Source organism: Anomaloglossus baeobatrachus, chromosome 2 (genome assembly GCF_048569485.1).
Source record: "Anomaloglossus baeobatrachus isolate aAnoBae1 chromosome 2, aAnoBae1.hap1, whole genome shotgun sequence".
NCBI classification, from domain to species: domain Eukaryota; kingdom Metazoa; phylum Chordata; class Amphibia; order Anura; family Aromobatidae; genus Anomaloglossus; species Anomaloglossus baeobatrachus.
This window is the reverse complement of record NC_134354.1, coordinates 525790255-525810304: the sequence shown is the minus strand read 5'-3', so window position 1 is coordinate 525810304 and position 20050 is coordinate 525790255. Positions and strand designations below refer to the sequence as shown.

At 40.6% G+C, this 20050-nt stretch overlaps 1 protein-coding gene across 1 annotated transcript in view; it reads left to right on the top strand.

Moving 5' to 3' along the window:
- NF1 (neurofibromin 1) overlaps window positions 1-20050 on the top strand; it is a 442125-nt gene that overhangs the window by 331943 nt on the left and 90132 nt on the right. The window contains exons 31-34 of the mRNA XM_075333827.1: window positions 3275-3707; window positions 10473-10813; window positions 18581-18783; window positions 19001-19194. Coding sequence (XP_075189942.1) covers window positions 3275-3707; window positions 10473-10813; window positions 18581-18783; window positions 19001-19194 — 1171 coding nt within the window. The remainder of the gene's footprint in view (window positions 1-3274; window positions 3708-10472; window positions 10814-18580; window positions 18784-19000; window positions 19195-20050) is intronic.

The following is a 20050-nucleotide window of genomic DNA, read 5'->3' as shown; positions in this document are numbered from 1 at the left end:
GTGGGGCGCGCAATATTTTTGATCCCCTTTAAGTTAATACTTTGTAGCGCCACCTTTTGCTGTGATTAAAGTTGCAAGTTGCTTCGGGTATGTCTCTATGAGTTTTACACATCGAGAGACTGAAATTCTTGCCCGTTCTATCTTTGCAAACAGGTCGAGCTGATTGAGGTTGGATGGAGGAGTGTTTGTGAACAGCAGTTATCAGCTCTTTCCATAGATTCTCGATTTTATTCAGGTCTGGACTTTGACTTGGCAATTCTAACATCTGGATACATTTATTTATGAACCATTCAATTGTAGATTTTGCTTTATGTTTAGGATCATTGCCTTGTTGGAAAACAAATCTATGCCCAAGTCTCAGGTCTTTCGCATACTCCAACTGGTTTTCTTCAAGAATGGTCCTGTGTTTGGCTCCATCAATCTTCCCATCAATTTTAACCATCTTCTATGTCCCTGCTGAAGAAAAGCAGGCCCAAACCATGATGCTGCTACCACCATGTTTGACAGTGGGGATGGTGTGTTCAGGGTGATGAACTGTGTTGGAGTTAACAGGAAAATTCAAAAATCCCTTAAAATCCAAAATTATATTCATTGATGGATTAAAACCACCCACGTGAACAAAACACCATAGCAAAAAAATAATCAAGGGTAGTTATACACAGGGACCACAAACGGCCTCGGATCTAGTAGGCAGCGGATAGCAGTAGAAACAGCAAGCAGTTATATATGCAAGCACAGACCCTCGATAGGGACTGTGGATAATAATAGCCCTATTGATACACTAGGACTCGCTCCTACCTTGCAACGGAGGGTATGAAACCCTAACTTAACCTGGCGCCCCCGTTCCTCATCGACTCACCCTACTGTGCCCTGGTGTAGCCCTACATATGGTATAGTGTAGTGCACTTAAACCTGACATCCACAGTGGGCACAAGGGAGGAGAAATTCTCTCCAAACGAGTGCCTTAAAAAAAAGTCAATGTTATAATAAACCAGTGCACTACCTTTTACACAAAGCCCTTGTGGACTAATGTAACTGAACAAACCAAAAATATAAAATGGGAACAACACATGCTGAAGTCCCCAAAATACAAGCAGAATTTTAGCAAATTGTGCATGTGCATATTGGTAATAGATACATACTGCTCAAAGGTACACTTCCCTTATTGTCAGTGCAAATATGCACAACCTCAACGCGTTTCCCCGCTCACAACGGATCATCAGGAGGCTCAGGGGGAAAAAAGAAAAGGTCCAAGTATCCTCAATGGTCGACCATTGAGGATAACGTGGATTGTATTCTGCTTGTATTTTGGAGACTTCAGCATGTGTTGTTCCCATATTTTATATCTTTGGTTTGTTCAGTTACATTAGTCCACAAGGGCTTTGTGTATAGGGTAGTGCACTGGTTTGTTTATTATAACATTGACCTTTTTTTAGGGCACTCGTTTGGAGAGAATTTCTCCTCCCTTGTGCCCACTGTGAAAGTCACGTTTCAGTGCACTACACTATACCGTATATAGGGCTACACCAGGGCAGAGTAGGGTGAGTCGACGAGGAATGGGGGCGCCAGGTTAAGTTAGGGTGTGTTACCCTCCGTTGCAAGGTAGGAGCGAGTCCTAGTGCATCAATAGGGCTATTATTATCCACAGTCCCTATCAAGGGTCTGTGCTTGCATATATAACGACTTGCTGTTTCTACTGCTACCCGCTGCCTACTAGATCCGAGGCCCTGTTTGTAAACCCTGGGAGGTTTAATCTATCAATGAATAAAATTTTGGATTTTAAGGAATTTTTGAATTTTCCTGTTGACTCTAATTACGCAATCCCGCATACATTGTGCTTGTTAAATGATGAGCTGTGTTGCTTTTACGCCAAACATATCGTTTGGCATTGTGCCCAAATAGTTCAATTTTGGTTTCGTCTGAGCAGAGCACCTTCTTCCACATGTTTGGTGTCTCCCAGGTGGCTTGTGGCAAACTTTACACAACACTTTTTATGGATATCTTTGAGAAAGGGTTTTCTTCTTGCCACTCTTCCATAAAGGCCAGATTTATGCAGTGTATGACTGATTGTTGTCCTATGGACAGACTCTCCCACCTCAGCTGTAGATCTCTGCAGTTCATCCAGAGTGATAATGGGCCTCTTGGCTACATCTCTTCTCCTTGTTTGAGATGAAACTTTGGATGGACGGCTGGGTCTTGGTAGATTTGCAGTGGTATAATATGACTTCCATTTCAATATGATCGCTTGCACAGTGCTTCTTGGGATGTTTAAAGTTTTGGAAATCTTTTTGTAACCAAATCCGGCTTTATACTTCTTCACAACAGTATCACGGACCTGCCTGGTGTGTTCCTTGGTCTTCAGAATGCTATCTGCGCTTTAAACAGAACACTGAGACTATCACAGAGCAGGTGCATTTATACGGAGACTTCATTACACACAGGTGGATTATATTTATCAGCATCAGTCATTTAGGACTCAATGAACTTCTGGAGTGAGTTTGCTGCACTGAAAGTAAAGGGGATGAATAATATTGCACGCCCCCCTTTTCAGTTATTTAGTTTTTTAAAATGTTTAAAATAAGCAATACATTTTGTTCACCTTCACAATTGTGTCCCACTTGTTGATTCTTCACCATATTAAAATTTTTATCTTTGTTTGAAGCCTGAAATGTGGGAAAAGATTGAAAATTCAAGGTGCCCAAATACTTTTGCAAGGAACTGTAATTCTACTCAATGTTAAGTACTACACTTAATATCAAATAATTATTAGTACGTTAATATTAATATTGAACAGAATTAATTTCAGCCTATTGTTTCAGCCTCATTTTCTCTCATGTGGCCCCTCTGGAAAATGAATTGCCCAACCTGGTATATAGGAACGAACTTGCTACTTCTATTAACCCCTTCACAGTTCCATAGCCCTCATGTTGTTTCTGCATTGCTTTGTTCGGTTTTCATAGCTGCCGTGGTTTTGCAGGCTGTCTGAAAAAGACATTTATGCACACCTCTCACATTGACTATGTGATTCCTTTTTTTTTTTTTTCTTTTATATGAGTTCAGCATTTTCTTTATATATGTATTTCTGAAATAAGCAATAGCTAAACTCAGGTAATTTTTTTGTTTGCAGTTTGTTGTTTTTGCCATATTTCTATTTAATTGCTTTTGTAATATGTAATCCTGGTCAATTAAAATCACTCATAACTGTTCATTATTGCTTATCGAATGATAGTTGGGGCACATTTCACAATAAACATTTGCATTCTGCTTCTCGCAGGTTCAAGACTGGTCAAATCAACGGGGATTTACTGATCTACCACGTCCTTCTGACTTTAAAGCCATACTATGCCAAGCCATATGAGATAGTGGTAGATCTCACACACGCTGGGCCCAGCAATCGTTTCAAGACAGACTTCCTTTCAAAATGGTTTGTGGTATTTCCTGGCTTTGCTTATGAAAATGTGACAGCGGTTTATATCTACAACTGTAACTCCTGGGTGAGGGAATACACAAAGTACCACGAGAGGCTGTTAACTGGACTGAAAGGAAGCAAGAGGTTGATCTTCATTGATCCATCAGGAAAATTGGCTGAGCACATAGAGCACGATCAGCAGAAGCTCCCCGCTGCCACCCTCGCTTTGGAAGAAGACTTGAAGCTTTTCCACAATGCACTTAAGCTGGCCCACAAAGACACTAAAGTGTCCATAAAAGTAAGTGCATCTTTAATTATTTGTAATTGGGACTGTTTAGAAAATAGCATTCCAGATGTCAAACTTTCATCATTATGGTCCATGGTTGGAGACACAACAATCATATTGGATTTAGTTAGTTATAATATATAAATATCTAAACTTACAATACAAAAAGTGAGGCAAGACACCCGCAAGAGATTTGGTTGTGTTTACTAAAGGTTACCATATGAATCTGATTAGGTAAACAGAAAACCCAACACAAAACTACATTTAACCCCTTACCAACATTGGACTTTGTACGTCCACTATCGGCATCATGACTTTGAGCCTGCATCTTTGCCGGTAGATGATGACCGTTTTACTCAAACATCCACGTGTGGAGCAGAGTTCTGTCCCTGGCTGGTAATCTGTTATATTCCACCGTCATTTATGGTGCTCTCCCTTTTCTAATCATCTATAAGCACCCCTCAACATGATCACAGGCCATCGGTGGGTTCACATGACAGCCAGAAGTCTGCTGAAGACCCGCCATGCCTGTCATGACTGTACTTCCCATGGTTGGCGTTCATAGGAGACCATGATTTTTAGTATATACAACAACACTATTGTATTGCTGTATATTGCACAAGCAATTGGCCAATTATAGATTTAAGTTCCCTAAGAGGACTATAAAATAGTCAAAAGTGACATAAAAAATAATACAGGTCAAATATATCTTTGTACTGTGTTAGCCAGTAGAGATAAATTGTTTAAAAGAACTGAAGTCCTCAGTGGTTGATACCTTTTAATGGCTAACTGAAAAGATGGTAATAATAGCAGCTTTTGAGACTACTCAGGTCTCTTCATCAGGCATGGCATAACACAAAATCTGAAGAGTCACAAATTTATACACAACAGGACTTAGAATAGTGCAGTAAAAAAAAAAAAAAAAAAAAGTTATATGAAACAGAACTATCTCTATGGCAGGGGGGCAAACAGTTGTGGCCATAAATACTGCTGCAGTTCAGTGTGAAAGTTTTATTGTCCTCTGATTAGAGTCTGGTCCGGGCTGTGACGCGCTCGGATGGTCAGAGGAGCACATCTTTTAACTGATGTAAAAAGACATGAATCCATGAGACACATTCATTCCTACTCTAAATGTGTCAAAGGTCATCATAAGTTTGTACTCCCATAGTCTCCTATCTCTCTGGGACTTGAAATTCCCTTTCAATACCAGCAATTTCATGTCCATGATGCTGTGGTCTGGGTTACAAAAATGTTTGGCCACAGGTAGATCTATTCTTTTTTTCTTAATTGTGTGGCAGTGAGAATTCATCCTTGTCCTGAGCTGTTGTCCTGTCTCCCCTACATACAGACCCCCAGCTGGACATTTGGTACAACTAAATAAAGAAATAAAGCTTTCCAAATAAGCGATCATCTACAAATATTTACTATTTTGTTTATATTTCAAAGCAAAAAGTAACCTCATACCGTTTTCACTATTACAACGCACTATTTTTCCCTCACTTTTTAGCACATGAAATGATAAAATGGATGTCATTTAAAAGTACAACTGGTCCCATAAAAAAACAAGACCTCAAATAGCTAAAAAATAGAAAAGTAAAGACTCTTGGAAGAAAGGGAGGGAAAACCAAAAGTGCAAAACAGAACGAGGGTCAATAAAAGCCCACACATTGTGCTGTTTACAAGGCCATAATCTGACACTAGGATACAACCAGTATGACCACCATGATAATCAATAAAGCCATATAAATATAACGAATATCTGAAATATATATCATTACCCTCTGTCCTTAAAGTTATATCAACTAAATAATGAAAAAGTTACATACACTTAACAGTACATGTAAGGCCCCTTTAACGCATCAGTTTTTTGCCATCAGTCACAATCCGTCGAATTTTGGAAAAAAAACAAACTGATCCGGCGACTGATGCCGCTGGATCCGTTTTTTTCTTAGGCTAAGTTCACACTTCAGTTGTTTTGCATCATTGCTTGACGCATGTGACTGATGCGTTGGACAACGGTGACAAAGAAAAGAATTTCTTTGTCGGACTCCGTTGTGTGCTGGGGCGGAGTTCGGGGGGCGGAGCTGAGGACATCAGTGCCGCGGTCTGCATGGCTGGGGACAGGTGTGTGTGTGTGTGTGTCACTACATGCGTGTGTACATGCGGAGAGTGCGGGAGGGGGCGGAGCCATGGAGCTGAGGACGTCAGTGCCGCGGGGACTGCAGGGCTGGGGACAAGTGAGTGTGAGTCTGAGTGTACACATGCGGAGTGCGGGAGGGGGCGGAGCCGAGTGGTGAAGTGTCGGCCTCCTTGCACACTGTATCCAGGGTAAATATCGGGTATAAGCAAAGCACTGTTTGCTTGGTTACCCGATATTTATCTTGGATACCAGCTTAGCGCGGGCTCCCTACACCCGTAACCACTGTAAATATCGGGTAACTAACCAAAGCGCATTGCTTGGTTACCCGATGTTTATCCTGGTTACGAGGGCGGGGAGCCAGAGAGCGCATGCGCAGCGAAATCCTACGGATCTCGCTGCTCAAAAAACGTTACATGCTGCGTTGCTCCCGCCCGGCGGTCAGTTAAAAAACGACTGACCGCGACGCAGCGGATGCAACGCAGCATCATCAGTCACAATCTGTCACTAATAGTAGCCTATGGGGAAAAACAGGATTCCTGCAAAATATTTTGCAGGATACCATAATTCCTCAAGGCGACGGATTGTGACTGATGCAAAACAACTGAAGTGTGAACTTAGCCTTATCGACTTGTATTCGCGACGGATGGCCTCACGTTTCATCCGTCGTTAGATGAATCCGTCAAAAAATGTTTGTCCGTCGGACAGAGATGACTGCCAAAGTAACTTTTTTTGTGTACATCGAAAAAACGGACAGCGACGAATCCGTCTCCATCCGTCGTTTGGTAGAATGGAAGCCTATGGGCGCAGGATCCATCGTCATCCGTCAAATGACGGAATCTGGCGACGGATTCATTTTTTTTTTTTTTTAACCGAGCATGCTCCAATTATTAGCCCCCAGCTAGATGAAAAACTGATCCGTTGCATCAGTTTAACCACGTCGAGAAAACTGATTGTGACTGATGACAAAAAACTGATGTGTGAACGGGGCCTTAGAGGTGAAATTGCATAATTCATCATTTATGTATTCTCAAAAGAATGTTAAAGTAGTAAGCAGTAATGCACAAGATTAAAGTGCCATGTGCATTGACACCTCCTGGATTAATTGGTTTATACAAGAAAATTCGTGTGAGGGATTTTTTTCTATGAGCCTATTCACCCAGGTGACTGTGCACATGACACTATTGCATAGTGTTGCTGCTGCTTTTGTATTCTTATGATAGTGTTATTTTTTTTTAAATCAGATCTTTTTTTATTAAATCATTAGGGATCAATACAGAGAGTATTTCACTTTTCATATAACTGATAACAATAAACAGATAAACACATATGATTTATAAATCAGGTTCTTTCTCTGCATATATGTAAATATAATAATAGAGTTCTCAAATCATAATTATATTATATAACTTGAGCCTACAAACCTCGTGGCTCTACAAATAAACAAAACTTAAATTATGCAATAATGCCTCAGACTAACAGGAACACCTCCTCCATCAGCCGTGTGGCTCCACATCATATTGCTATACTCTCCCGCCCCTCCCTCTCCGTGCAGTCATCCATGAAACCATTCCAGTCCTCTCTCACCTCTTCATTCAAAGTCCATTTCGCCACAGAAAAAACTAGTTTTAATTCCCTTCCTCACACATGCCATCACTGCAGGCACAACAGTAACCGGTCCAGCATTGCATCCCGAACCAATGCATTGGAGGGTAGACCCGGCAACTCCATCCATGGCCGCCAAATGTTGTAAAACGTTTTCAATGTTTTTCTTTTTAAATAAACTCCCCTTTCCAATCTTATGACGTTATTTAATTTGTTTTTGAGCTCTGGTAATGTTGGTGGTAGAGGGTCTAACCAGTGATATGCAAGTAGCTTTCTTGCTTGGTACAAGATACGTGCTATTCCCAGGGCTGTTGGAGAATCCGGATCCACTTCTCCTTCCCATAGACTCAACAGACACAGGCGGGGCATGATAGTGTTATTTAGATATTATTTTTTTGTGTATTGCACCTTTTTAGTTATTAGACACTTCTTGACATCACATTAGTGTCTATTTGTATGTTTTGCACATATTCATTATATTTACATGGCTCTATTGGTTCTCATGCCGGTCATATTTGTTTTATCCCAGTGCCGGATTATGATCTGGAAAACAGCTTTTAGTGCAATGTGTGCATTTTAAAATGTTCTTCTTTGTTTTATGTAGACTTTTGTGTTTGCTTTATAATATAGATTCATATTGTTAAAATTAAGGAAGTGCAACTGATCTTTTGTACTTGTCTTTACTCCTTTTAACTTCTACATGTAAGATATACATATATAACATGTAAGTGGTGCCTAGTCTATTGGGATTTTTGGGGTGTAAATATAATGTATTGTGCAAAGGTTTTATGCAGCTGTGGAAAAAAAATGACCCAAATTAAAAAATACTTTAAAGTGCTAAATAATAAAAGTGTTAATAGTTTCCATTTTGTTAATTGATACAGCTAAATTGAACAAAAGGGAGTCTACATTGAATCCATATTTTTTTGCAACCATCATTTTCCTTCAAACACCATCAGTTCTTCAGGGAACACTTGCACAAAGTCAGGCATTTTGTATGATTATAATTGGGTGTTTAAGAAACGAATTATACCAACAAGTGATAATTTTTAAGCCTACATATCAATCATTACGTGAAAGGAAAGAGAGAAATGGCCAAACTCTGCTACAAGGTGAGGTTGTGGAAGACAGTCTCAGGTTATATAACATGGCAAGTATTAGCACAGCAAGACACAAGGTAATAATAGTGCATCTGCAAGGTTTCTTCCAGGCGATGATTTCAAAGCAAACTGAGGATTCAAGATGTGCTATTCAAGAAGCATCAAGAAATAAGAAACATTGAGGATCTCTGACGCAGTAGTCAGCCAAGGAAACTTAGTGCGGAAGAAGGAAAACACATAATTACTTCCCTTCAAAATTAGATGATGTCCAGCAGTGCCATCAGCTCAGAATTGGAAGCAACCAGTAGGACTCTGCTATACCCATCTACAGTAATGCAAAATGTAGCCAGAGGTGGACTGAATTTCAACCGTAAAGCTACACTTTCAGCATGGAACTCAACTGTGTATTGAAACATGGGAATTGTGGTGGAGAACAAATGGCAGAATGTGCTCTGGTCTGATGAGTCGAAATCTTAAATGTTTTGCAGTAACAGAAAGCAGTTTGTTCACTGGAGGGCTGGGAAGCAGTATAATAATGTTTGCAGACAACCATGAAGCATGGTGGAGGTTCCTTGCACGTTTGGGACTGCATTTCAGCAAATGGAATTTTGGCTCAGTGTTAAAGGGCTTGTCTCACAAATAAAGTTAATTTTAATTAATAGACCTTGGAATAAAAATAAGTTTCACAAGTGGATGTGTTAAAAATGTTCCTGTGCTGAGATAATCTTTTAAATGTGCCCCTACTATGTGTTATATAAAGGATATGTCTGACCATGTAGGAACATGGCCTGAACATACTGTATCTGGACAGGTTAGGAAGCAAATGCGAGTACAGACAGGACAGAAGGGGATTGCAGTTGATTCTACCTCTGAGGTAAAACATTTCCCTGTTTTTAAATGTTTTACTGCACATAAAGAATCAACTGTGATCACATGTTGTCCTCTCTGTATAATCTTTTGTTTCCTCCCCTGCCCAGAAGATGTGGTAAGATCAGACCATGTCCCTGTACGGTCAGACACAGCCATTACACAGTACATAGCAGGGACACATATACAAGATTCTCAGTACAGGACAATTTGACCACACTTGGAATTATTTTCATGTTTCCCAGTACACTATGTGGTAAAATGAATGCGCTGATTCAAAATACAACTGGTCCCACAAAAAACAAGCCCTCTTACAGCTAAATTGAGAGAAAAGTAAACAAGGTATGGCTCTTGGAAGGAGAACAAAAAAAAGGAAAATGGCCTTGGCGTGAAGGTGTTAAAATGTACTTTGTTTGTGGGACAACTCCTTGAAGGGCATCCTCAATCTTAAAAAATACATCATGCAATACCACCAGGGAGGCGTCTAATTGGCTCCGAAACATACAGCCAATGTCTTAAAGAATTATTTTCAGCTTCAAGAAGAACAAGGAGACCTGGAAATGATTACGTGACCTCCATAGAGCCCTGATGGTAACTTTGTCTGTCTGGGATCACATCAGAAGATCTGTGGTTAGTTCTCCAGGATGTTTAGAACAACGTCCCTGCTGAGTTCCTTCAAAGTGGCATCAGTTCTTCTAGATACATTTGCACTCATTGAGTGGTCACCTCAAATATTGATTGATTTAGATTTCTCTTGTTCATTCACTTTGCATTTTGTTAACTGATAAAATACACAAATAACATTTCAGCAATTTTTCCACACTTGCCTAAAATTTTTGCATAGTATATTTACAATATATTGAATTATTGTTGGAGTAATAGTGCAATATTAGAATCTCATAAGGTGTCACTTTAGCGATAAACTAAATGCTTCTGCCTCTCTAGTCCAGAGGTACATGGACATCGTACCTTTCTACATACTACTTGCACGCTGCGATAGGCAATAATACACATTTTTAATGATAGATTCTTTTATTCAATGATAATATAGTTGTTTTTTTCTTGCAGGTCGGTTCTACAGCTGTCCAGGTCACTTCGGCTGAGAGGACGCGAGTTTTGGGACAGTCTGTGTTTCTGAATGATATCTACTATGCGTCTGAAATTGAAGAAATCTGTTTAGTGGATGAAAATCAATTTACATTAACCATTGCCAACCAAGGAACACCTCTCACATTCATGCATCAGGAGTGTGAAGCCATTGTCCAGTCTATCATTCACATACGGACTAGATGGGAACTGTCACAACCAGATTCTATTCCACAACACACTAAAATTCGTCCAAAGGATGTCCCGGGAACACTACTCAACATTGCATTGCTTAACCTGGGGAGTTCGGATCCAAGTCTACGGTACAAATTACCTTCTCTTCACCAACTTAATGCATATGTACAAAAAAATAATACAGCATTATGCGTATTGCTTCCATGATCAAGCGTGATCAATTTTTTTTTTTTTTTTAGTTGACTAGGTTTTTGTAATTCTCTGCATTAGAGGAAGCTGTCAGTCATTGCAGGGGGAATGATTACAGCTGCCTAAATCCATCCACACAGTGGTGACTGAACCGGCGCCGCCCCATGACTGCAACCCTATCGCTGACGGTGGGGGAAAAAGTTAATTTCCTCTCCGCAGCGGGGTGCGATGGGCAGGTGCACAAATCCAATTGGGAATGCAACATGGGTAATTACTGAGGATTTCCTTTGAAGCTACATCAAGCCTTTACTTCTGGGCACTGAACTCAAAATGAAATTAATGGGCTTGTTCCCTTTCAGAAAAAAATTCCGATGCATTCTCTCACAAATAAATGATGATGCTTTACTTGCCCAGATTTAGCACTGAGTGAAAAAGCTACTGATTTAAGTTGTCTGCGGTGCTTTTAACATGAGGCGTCACCACTGCAGACAATAACTACATCAGAAACAGCCACTGAAACTCAACACTTGATATCGGCAGGCAAAATTACCGGTCAAAATGCCTGTTATTGTGAAGATTACATGATCTCTAAAAGGCATAAAGTTAAAGATGACACATTTCCTTTCTATTTTAGGCAAAAAAAAACCAAACACTTTTACATTTGAAAAATTACGAAAAGGAAAATGGGCTGATGCAAAAGTTTGGGCATCCTGTTTTGTTAAAACTTAGTAGCACCCCGTTTGGCAAGTATCACAGCTTGTAAATGCTTTTGGTAGACAGCCAATAGTCTTTCAGTTCTTGAGGGATTTTCATCCATACTTCCTTGGAAAAGTCTTCCCGTTCAGTGACATACCTGGGTCATCTTGCATGCACTGCTCTTTAGTGTCTAGCCACAGATTTTCATGTGAAGGCCATTGTAAAACCTTCAGCTTGCACATTTTGATGTGTTTAAGATTATCCATTTGTAGAAGCCATCCTCTTTTCAACTTCAGCTTTTTTACAGATGTTATGTTTGTAAAAAGAATTTGTTGAACTTTCATTGAATCCATTGTTCCTTCTGCCTATGAAATGCGCCCCCCCCCCCACCCCCGTGCCATTGGCTTCAACACAACCCCAAAGCATGATTGATCCACCTCAATGCTAAATGGTTGGTGATATGTTCTTTTCCTGAAATTTTCTGTTCTTATTTCTCCACACATATGTACATTTGATCATTATGGCCAAAGAGTTCTAAGTTAACCTCAGCGTTCCACAGCACTGATTTTCCAAAATGTATCAGCTTGTTTAGATGTTCTTTTACATACTTCTGACGCTGAATTTTATGGTGCGGACTGAGTTTTTCTTTTGATGACTCTTCCATGGAGTCCATATTTGTGCAGGTGTCTCTGAACAGTAGAACAATGTACCACAACTTCAAAGTCTGCTAAATCTTCCTGAAGGTCTTTTGCAGTCAAGCAAGGCTTCTGATTTGCCTCTCTCATAATCCTATGAGCAGCTCTCACAGAAATTCTGCTTGGTCTTCCAGACCTCCCCTTGACCTCCATTGTTCCTCTTGATTTCCAATTCTTAATTACATTTTGAACTGAAGAAAGGGCAACTTGAAAACGCTTTGCTATATTCTTATAGCCTTTTCCTGCTTTGTGAGCTTCCACCATTTTCTGAGTACTGGTCTTATAAGAACCCATGGCTGCTGGCTTTATAACAAATATATATGTATGTATAAATATATATATATATATATATATATATATATATATATATATATATAATGTGTGTGTGCGCATATATATATATATATATATATATATATATATATATATATACATATACATATATGTGTGTATATATATATATATATATATATATATATATAATATATATACATATATTTAGGTGTGTGTGTGTGTATGTGTATATATAATATACACACATATATAAATATATATATATATATATATATATATATATATATATATATATATATATATATATATATATATATATATATGTGTGTGTGTAGATAGATATAGATATGTTTTTTTGCCTAAAATACAAAGGAGATATGTCATCTTTAACGTTTATGCCTTTTAGAGATCATATAATCTTTAGCTTTCTGAACTGTTCACGATAATTATATTATATATGGGTAATTTTGCCCATGGGTGTCCAAACTTTTGGATGCCTGTGTGTGGTGTTTATATGCACACATAGTGGCTACCAACAGCAAGCCTCTTAATTAAGCCTATTTCAAAAGTTCAGGGTATGGTGAAGATGCAAAAGTTATATGCACCTATATTCAGTATGACACAGAATGAATTAGAATTGATCCCGCACCAACATGGAAGGCAAGTATAATTTTAATGGGGGCAAACATAGGGAATGAGAATGGGTTGTACTAGTGGACAACTCCATTAAATAGTAGTCAGTACACAGCTACCATCATTTAAAGGGATTCTGATTAACGCCATATAAAATTAACTGTTGTAGTAGATGTTTTCTGACATTTTCTTAGTTGCGTTTTACAGCCAAAGCTATGGGTCGTAAACCGCTTAGAACACAGCAAAAGGATCTTATTGCTGAAAATTATCAGTCAACCGTAGGTTACAAAATGTTTTCAAAGCATTATATGTACCATGGGACCTGTAAAGACAGTCATCAAGATTGGTTCAAACTTGGTCAAGGAGGTTGCGAAAAGAAAATTGGTCCGGGAGACTTCCATGAGGCTTGTAATAACATTAAATAAGCTGCGGTAATTTCTGGCAAGTACTGGTTGTGTACTGCATGTGACAACAATCTCCTGTATTCGTATGTCTAGCCTGTGGGTAGGGCATTAAACAAAGACATCCAAGCCAAAACCTACACTAAGACTGCCGAAAGCATGTGGGAAAATGTGTTCTGGTGGGACCAAGGTTGAACTTTTTGGTCATAATTACAAAATGTATGTTTGGCACAAAGCCAACGTTGCGCATCAGCAAATCAATACTATACTCACAGTGAGTGATGGAGGCAACATTATGCTTTATAGCTGTTTTGGGCAGCTTGAACTTGGCTTTTAACCCCTTTACGACCCTTGACGGATCTATCCGTCATGGAGCGTGTGACGTTTTTAACAGCTAACGTGTGCCTGCATGTTACGAGTGGAATCGCTTCCACTCGCAACATTTAACCCCTTACATCTCGCTGCCAAAGTCTGGCAGCGAGATGTATATGCGCGCGGCCATGATTTTCACTTACCGCCTTCCCCACCGGAAGTCACGTGTGTGATCACGTGACTTTCGGTGGTTGCCATGGTAGCACAGGGTCATGTGATGATGGCTGTAGCTATGACGAGTCACTTTCAGTTTCACTCGGCCCGGAGCCGAATGAACCAGGAAGTGACTGTATGCTGTTTACAGCTGTATAGCTGTGATCAGCAGATAGGGTAGAGCGATCGGATTGCTGATCGCTATAGCCCCCTAGGGGGGACTAGTAAAATAAAAAAAGTAAAAAAAGTTTTAAAAAATAAAAAAAACCTAACTTCAAATCACCCCCCCTTTCACCCCATTGAAAATTAAAGGGAACCTGTCAGCAGAAATGTCCCCTAAAACCTAACAGATTCCCCCTCTGCAGCTCCTGGGCTGCATTCTATAAAGGTCCCTGTTATGATTGTGCCCACTTTCTGACCGAAAAAAAGTGTTTATAAAGTTGTACCTTTTTGGCTTCTGATTCTGTAAATCCGTCACGGGGGCGGGCTGCCTGATGGCCGTTATTCTGCCCCCTGGTCCTGTATGCCGCCCCCATCGCTGATTTCAATACTTCTGGACGCCGCCCACTGCTCCAGCCATCCCCGCGCATGCCCAGTGCCCATCTCTCGGGGATGAGCACTGTGCCCAGCGTCACCGCTGGTGACGTGCACGCAGGGTTAAGATTATGGGCGGTGCTGTGATGTTTATTCCTAAGCAACCGCCCATAATCACGGGACCGCGCTTTCCCCCTCGGCCTGCTTCTTTCTGCGCAAGCGCGCTGCTGCTGACCTCACTTCGCCTCCTTCCCATCTTGCCCCGAGGCAGGAAATAGATGGGAAGAGCGCGGAGCAGTGACTACACCGAAAGCGCGGTCCCGCGATTATGGGCGGTTGCTTAGGAATAAACATCACAGCACCGCCCATAATCTTAACCCTGCGTGCACGTGACGCTGGGCACAGTGCTCATCCCCGAGAGATGGGCACTGGGCATGCGCGGGGATGGCTGGAGCAGTGGGCGGCGTCCAGAAGTATTGAAATCAGCGATGGGGGCGGCATACAGGACCAGGGGGCAGAATAACGGCCATCAGGCAGCCCGCCCCCGTGACGGATTTACAGAATCAGAAGCCAAAAAGGTACAACTTTATAAACACTTTTTTTCGGTCAGAAAGTGGGCACAATCATAACAGGGACCTTTATAGAATGCAGCCCAGGAGCTGCAGAGGGGGAATCTGTTAGGTTTTAGGGGACATTTCTGCTGACAGGTTCCCTTTAAAGGGTTAAAAAAAAATAAATATACATATTTGGTATCGCCGCGTTCAGAATTCCCGATCTATCAAAATATAAAATCAATTAATCTGATTGGAATTTTTTTGCCACTACGCCGTTTACCAAACGCCAAAATTACGTTTTTTGGTCGCCGCAAGTTTTATGCAAAATGCAATAACAGGCGATCAAAACGTAGCATCTGCGCAAAAATGGTACCATTAAAATGTCAGCTCGAGACGCAAAAAAATAAGTCGGCACTGAGCCATAGATCCTAAAAAATGAGAACGCTACGGGTTTCAGAAAATGGCGCAAAACGTACGCCACTTTTATTGGACAAGCTTGTGATTTTTTTTAACCCCTTAGATACAAGTAAACCTATTCATGTTTGGTGTCTACAAACTCGCACCGACCTCAGGCATCATACCCACACATCAGTTTTACCATATAGTGAACACTGTGAATAAAACATCCCAAAAACTATTGTGCGATCACACTTTTTTTTGCAGTTTTTCCACACTTGGAATTTTTTTGCTGTTTTCCAGTACACTATATGGTAAAACTTATGGTTTTATTTAAAAGTACAACTCGTCCCGCAAAAACAAGCCCTCATATGGCAAGATTGACGGAAAAATAAAAAAGTTACGGCTCTCGGAAAAAGGGGAGCAAAAAACAAAAACGTAAAGTGCCCGGGGGCTGAAGGGGTTAATCAAGGTGGACGAAATCTAATCTAACAGATTTTGGGACCTATTGCAATGAAGAGTAGGCAAAGATTGCCAATTCTAGATGTATCATGCTGATAGACTCCCACCTAATAACACTGAATGCTGTCATAAACCTTATTTTAGTTTTTTTCTTTTACATGTGTAAAGATTTCAGATTGTTTTTTAATGGATTTGTACAGATTATGGGTGACCTGAAAGGTGGAAAAAGTTCTGAAATGATTTCTGCTTGGTTTGATTTTTGTTTTTACATGACAAATTTCTGGGATTTTAAAAGTATATGAAAAGTTTGTTCAGGACAGTGTCCAATACTTCTATAGTTACGTTGTCTAATTGCAGAAACTGCAGTATTATTCAGAGACATTATTTAAGGGAAGTTGAGAGCTCTTCGGATGATAATTTCTGTAGTAAGGCGCCTGCCCGTGGTTTATATGCATCTCCTTATGGGGTTCCCTTTAAGACACTATTCCAGCGTTTTATTTTCAGAGCTGGAGTGGTGCTTTTGTCTGAAGTACCCTGCCTCCGGTCATAAACTTACCCTCCAGCGTCTTCACCTTTTTTTCAGCTTCGCTCCAGCCTTGTTGCGCCATCATGTAACTGCAAATTTAGACTGGCCGGAAGTGCTCAATGCATCTTTGAGAGAGGCTCTTATAGATTTGCATTAAGTTGTGACCTCCAGGTCACTCCATGAAACATGGCTGGTCACAAACTATAGAAGACAGCCGAGAGCTGCAGAGATAGAAGATGAAGATGTTGGAAGGTAAGTATAAGACGGGAGCCAGGGAACTTAGATTTAAATTACCACTCCAGCATAAAATGGCGACAAAGACCCAGATTCTAAGGCTATGTGCGCACGTTGCCTTCTGCCGTGAGAAATATTCTGCAGTGTTTTGTCACTGCATGTGCGTTTCAAAACGCATCCAAAACACTGCATTTTGGATGCATTTTGAATGCAGAATGGATGCGTTCTGGATGCTTGCTCTACCATAGACAGAGTGGGGAAAGCATCCGGAATGTACAAAAGAAGTGACGTGCTAATTTTTTTAACTCAGCGATTTTGTAAAAAATTTGGCATCCAAAACGCTGCGTTTTAAAACGCAACGTGCGCATGGAATTTGCTTAATTCTCATAGACTTTGCTGGGGACACAGAATACATGCGCTTACGCTGCAGTTTAAAATGCTGAGTAAACGCGTGAAAAAACGCAACGTGTGCACATAGCCTAAGGCTATGTGCGACCGGGGGAAAGTGTCCTGCGGTTATATCCGCAGGACATTCCACAGGATCTCCCAGAAAACCGCAGCACAACTTTGTCTGTTTCCATGCTGCGGTTTATTTGCGGAATGTCCTGCGGATATCCTGCGTGCATTCTGCATTGAGGATACAGTACCATGGCTTCGGCAATGCATTCTCATCGCAGAACAAGTGTTAAGTGATCGGGGTGTTCATACTTGCCTCCATCACACAGCACTTCACTTTCTGGCCGCCGTGTCTGTCAGCATCTACACTGTGCAGGAGAAGGTGGGCAGGCCTGAACTAGCTCTGGCTGTCACATGACCGGAGCTCGTGCAGGCCCCGCCCACTTCCTCCTTTTTGCTCCTAGCTCCACCACCGCGCTCCTGTGCAACGGAAGAAAGTGGCGGGTGTCTGCTATCAAGGCAGGTAAGTATGGTACCAAGGCAATTTCCGCAGGTAAATCCGCAGGAATAATTGACATGCAGTTATGTGCGGCTGTGGGACATCTGCAGCATATTCCACAACTGCACATACCGCAGCGTGGACACAGACACTCTCTATGTCCCATAAGGTATTATGGGGAGTGTCTGTACTTGCTGAAACCTGCGGATTTATCTGGAAAATCCAGATAAATCCACAGGTGTTCTGTGGCAAACTCCGCAGAAGCAAGCTCCCGTGGGCACATAGCCTAACACTGGGTCACATCTGCTGCAGCTCTGCTAGTCCTTTACATGATAAGTAATTAAACTTTTTTCTTCCTACACTGTGTTTAGGCAGAAAGTGGGGGGCAGGACTAACTGGAGCTCATCAAAATCAAGGCCTACGTATCAGAAGCTTAATATTGTGAGGACGAGAATTTCCAGAACTGCAGTAGATAAAACAGCGTTTCATCAAAACTATAGCAGGAAGCCTAATTAGCCTCAGTTTTCACACGTGTCGTTCTCTGCTGAGCACTAAATTGGGTTTTCTGTGTTACTCTTCAAAAAAGAAGATTCCGTTAGGATCCCCCGACTAAGCCATTCACGTCTATTAAGCCTATAGGATCACTTTGGTCACTCTCTGGCCTCTGTCCCGGTGGCATTCTTCATTTTTGGGCTTGCACAAAAGCGTAGTCTGTGAAAAAGAAAAAACCTGGTGAAATATTCTAAATATGTTAGTGAAATGCATTTAAAAATACTTAGAATTGGATGTGGATTTTTTTTCTTGTGCTTTATGTTAACAGATCTGCTAACCGGCTACACTATTTATTTATTTTTTTTGCAGGTCTGCCGCCTATAACCTTCTGTGTGCCTTAACATGTACCTTTAACTTAAAGATTGAAGGGCAGTTACTGGAGACTTCGGGTCTTTGCATCCCAGCCAACAATACACTTTTCATTGTCTCCATTAGCAAGACGCTGGCAGCTAATGAACCTCACCTCACCCTAGAATTTTTGGAAGAGTGCATTTCTGGCTTCAGCAAATCTAGTGAGTACTCCTGCGTTCTCGGCTGCACTACTAGGTGTACCATTTACTCTTCTCTATGGTAGCTTGGAATCATGGCCTGTTGGAAAGTTGCTTCAGTTTTCATTTCAGATGTTTTGATAAAAAAAAATCCATCTCTTTTACCTCTTGAGAACTTTCTTTTATCTCTGATCTTTTCTTTCTACCAATGATACAACTTACAAACGTCTTTGCATTCCAGGTATTGAACTGAAACATTTGTGTCTGGAGTACATGACCCCCTGGTTACTAAACCTTGTCCGCTTCTGTAAGCTTACTGATGATGCAAAGAGACAACGTGTCAGCGCCATCTTGGACAAGTTGATTACCATGACCATTAATGAGAAACAAATGTATCCTTCCATACAAGCAAAAATCTGGGGCAGTCTGGGACAGGTAAGCAAACCGCAGGAACAAATCAACTCACCTACATTTCATATGGTATATATTATTGTCTGCTCCAGTAACTTCCAAAGTAATAGTGTCAACCAACCCTCGCCTAGATGTGCCAACATCTCACAAAGTGGGTCTGGAGACCCTTGTTATCCAGAAATGACTGCTCCATCCATCATTCATTGTTGGCATATTCTTTAGTTGGGAATGTTATTTGTAGCGCCTCCCAAAGGATACACTTTAAATTGTTAATTCCCAATTGAATGTTTAGAGAGCATTTAAATGGCGCTTTTTTGCCCCAAAAAAAATATTTTATGCTTTGTTTATATTACGGCACGGCTTTGGCTCAACCTTGACTCATTGAAAAATCAGTTTTGAGCTGGTTTCTAAACTAATCTAGTCTTGAAATGGGTTTTTTTTTTTTAGTTTCTGATATTTTTGACAAATAATAGTGTTACCAGATATGGACCTCTGGGGAAAAAAGAAATATGCCAATGTGAACAGAGCCTTACATATATTGTTTTGTGGCATCTGCATGTGGTTGCGATGTTGGTCTTTGCCAGCGTCTTTCCATTATGTAATAAGGGGTTGGTTATACACTTCTGTGTAGTAATTACATCTGTTTCTCAATGTGAAGTTTAGATTGCTCCAAATATATTTAGACTATTTCAGCATCAATAGTAATTTTACCTAAGTTATTGTATATGTTAAGAATTGGATCACATCCATTCTATGTATTTGTTCTGTACTGGAAACTCTTTACCATAGATGAGGCGATCAGACATCCTTAATGAAAAAAGTGTTATTTATTGATGTGAAAAAGTGGTGAAAAAGTGGGGACAAGGTAACATACAACAAA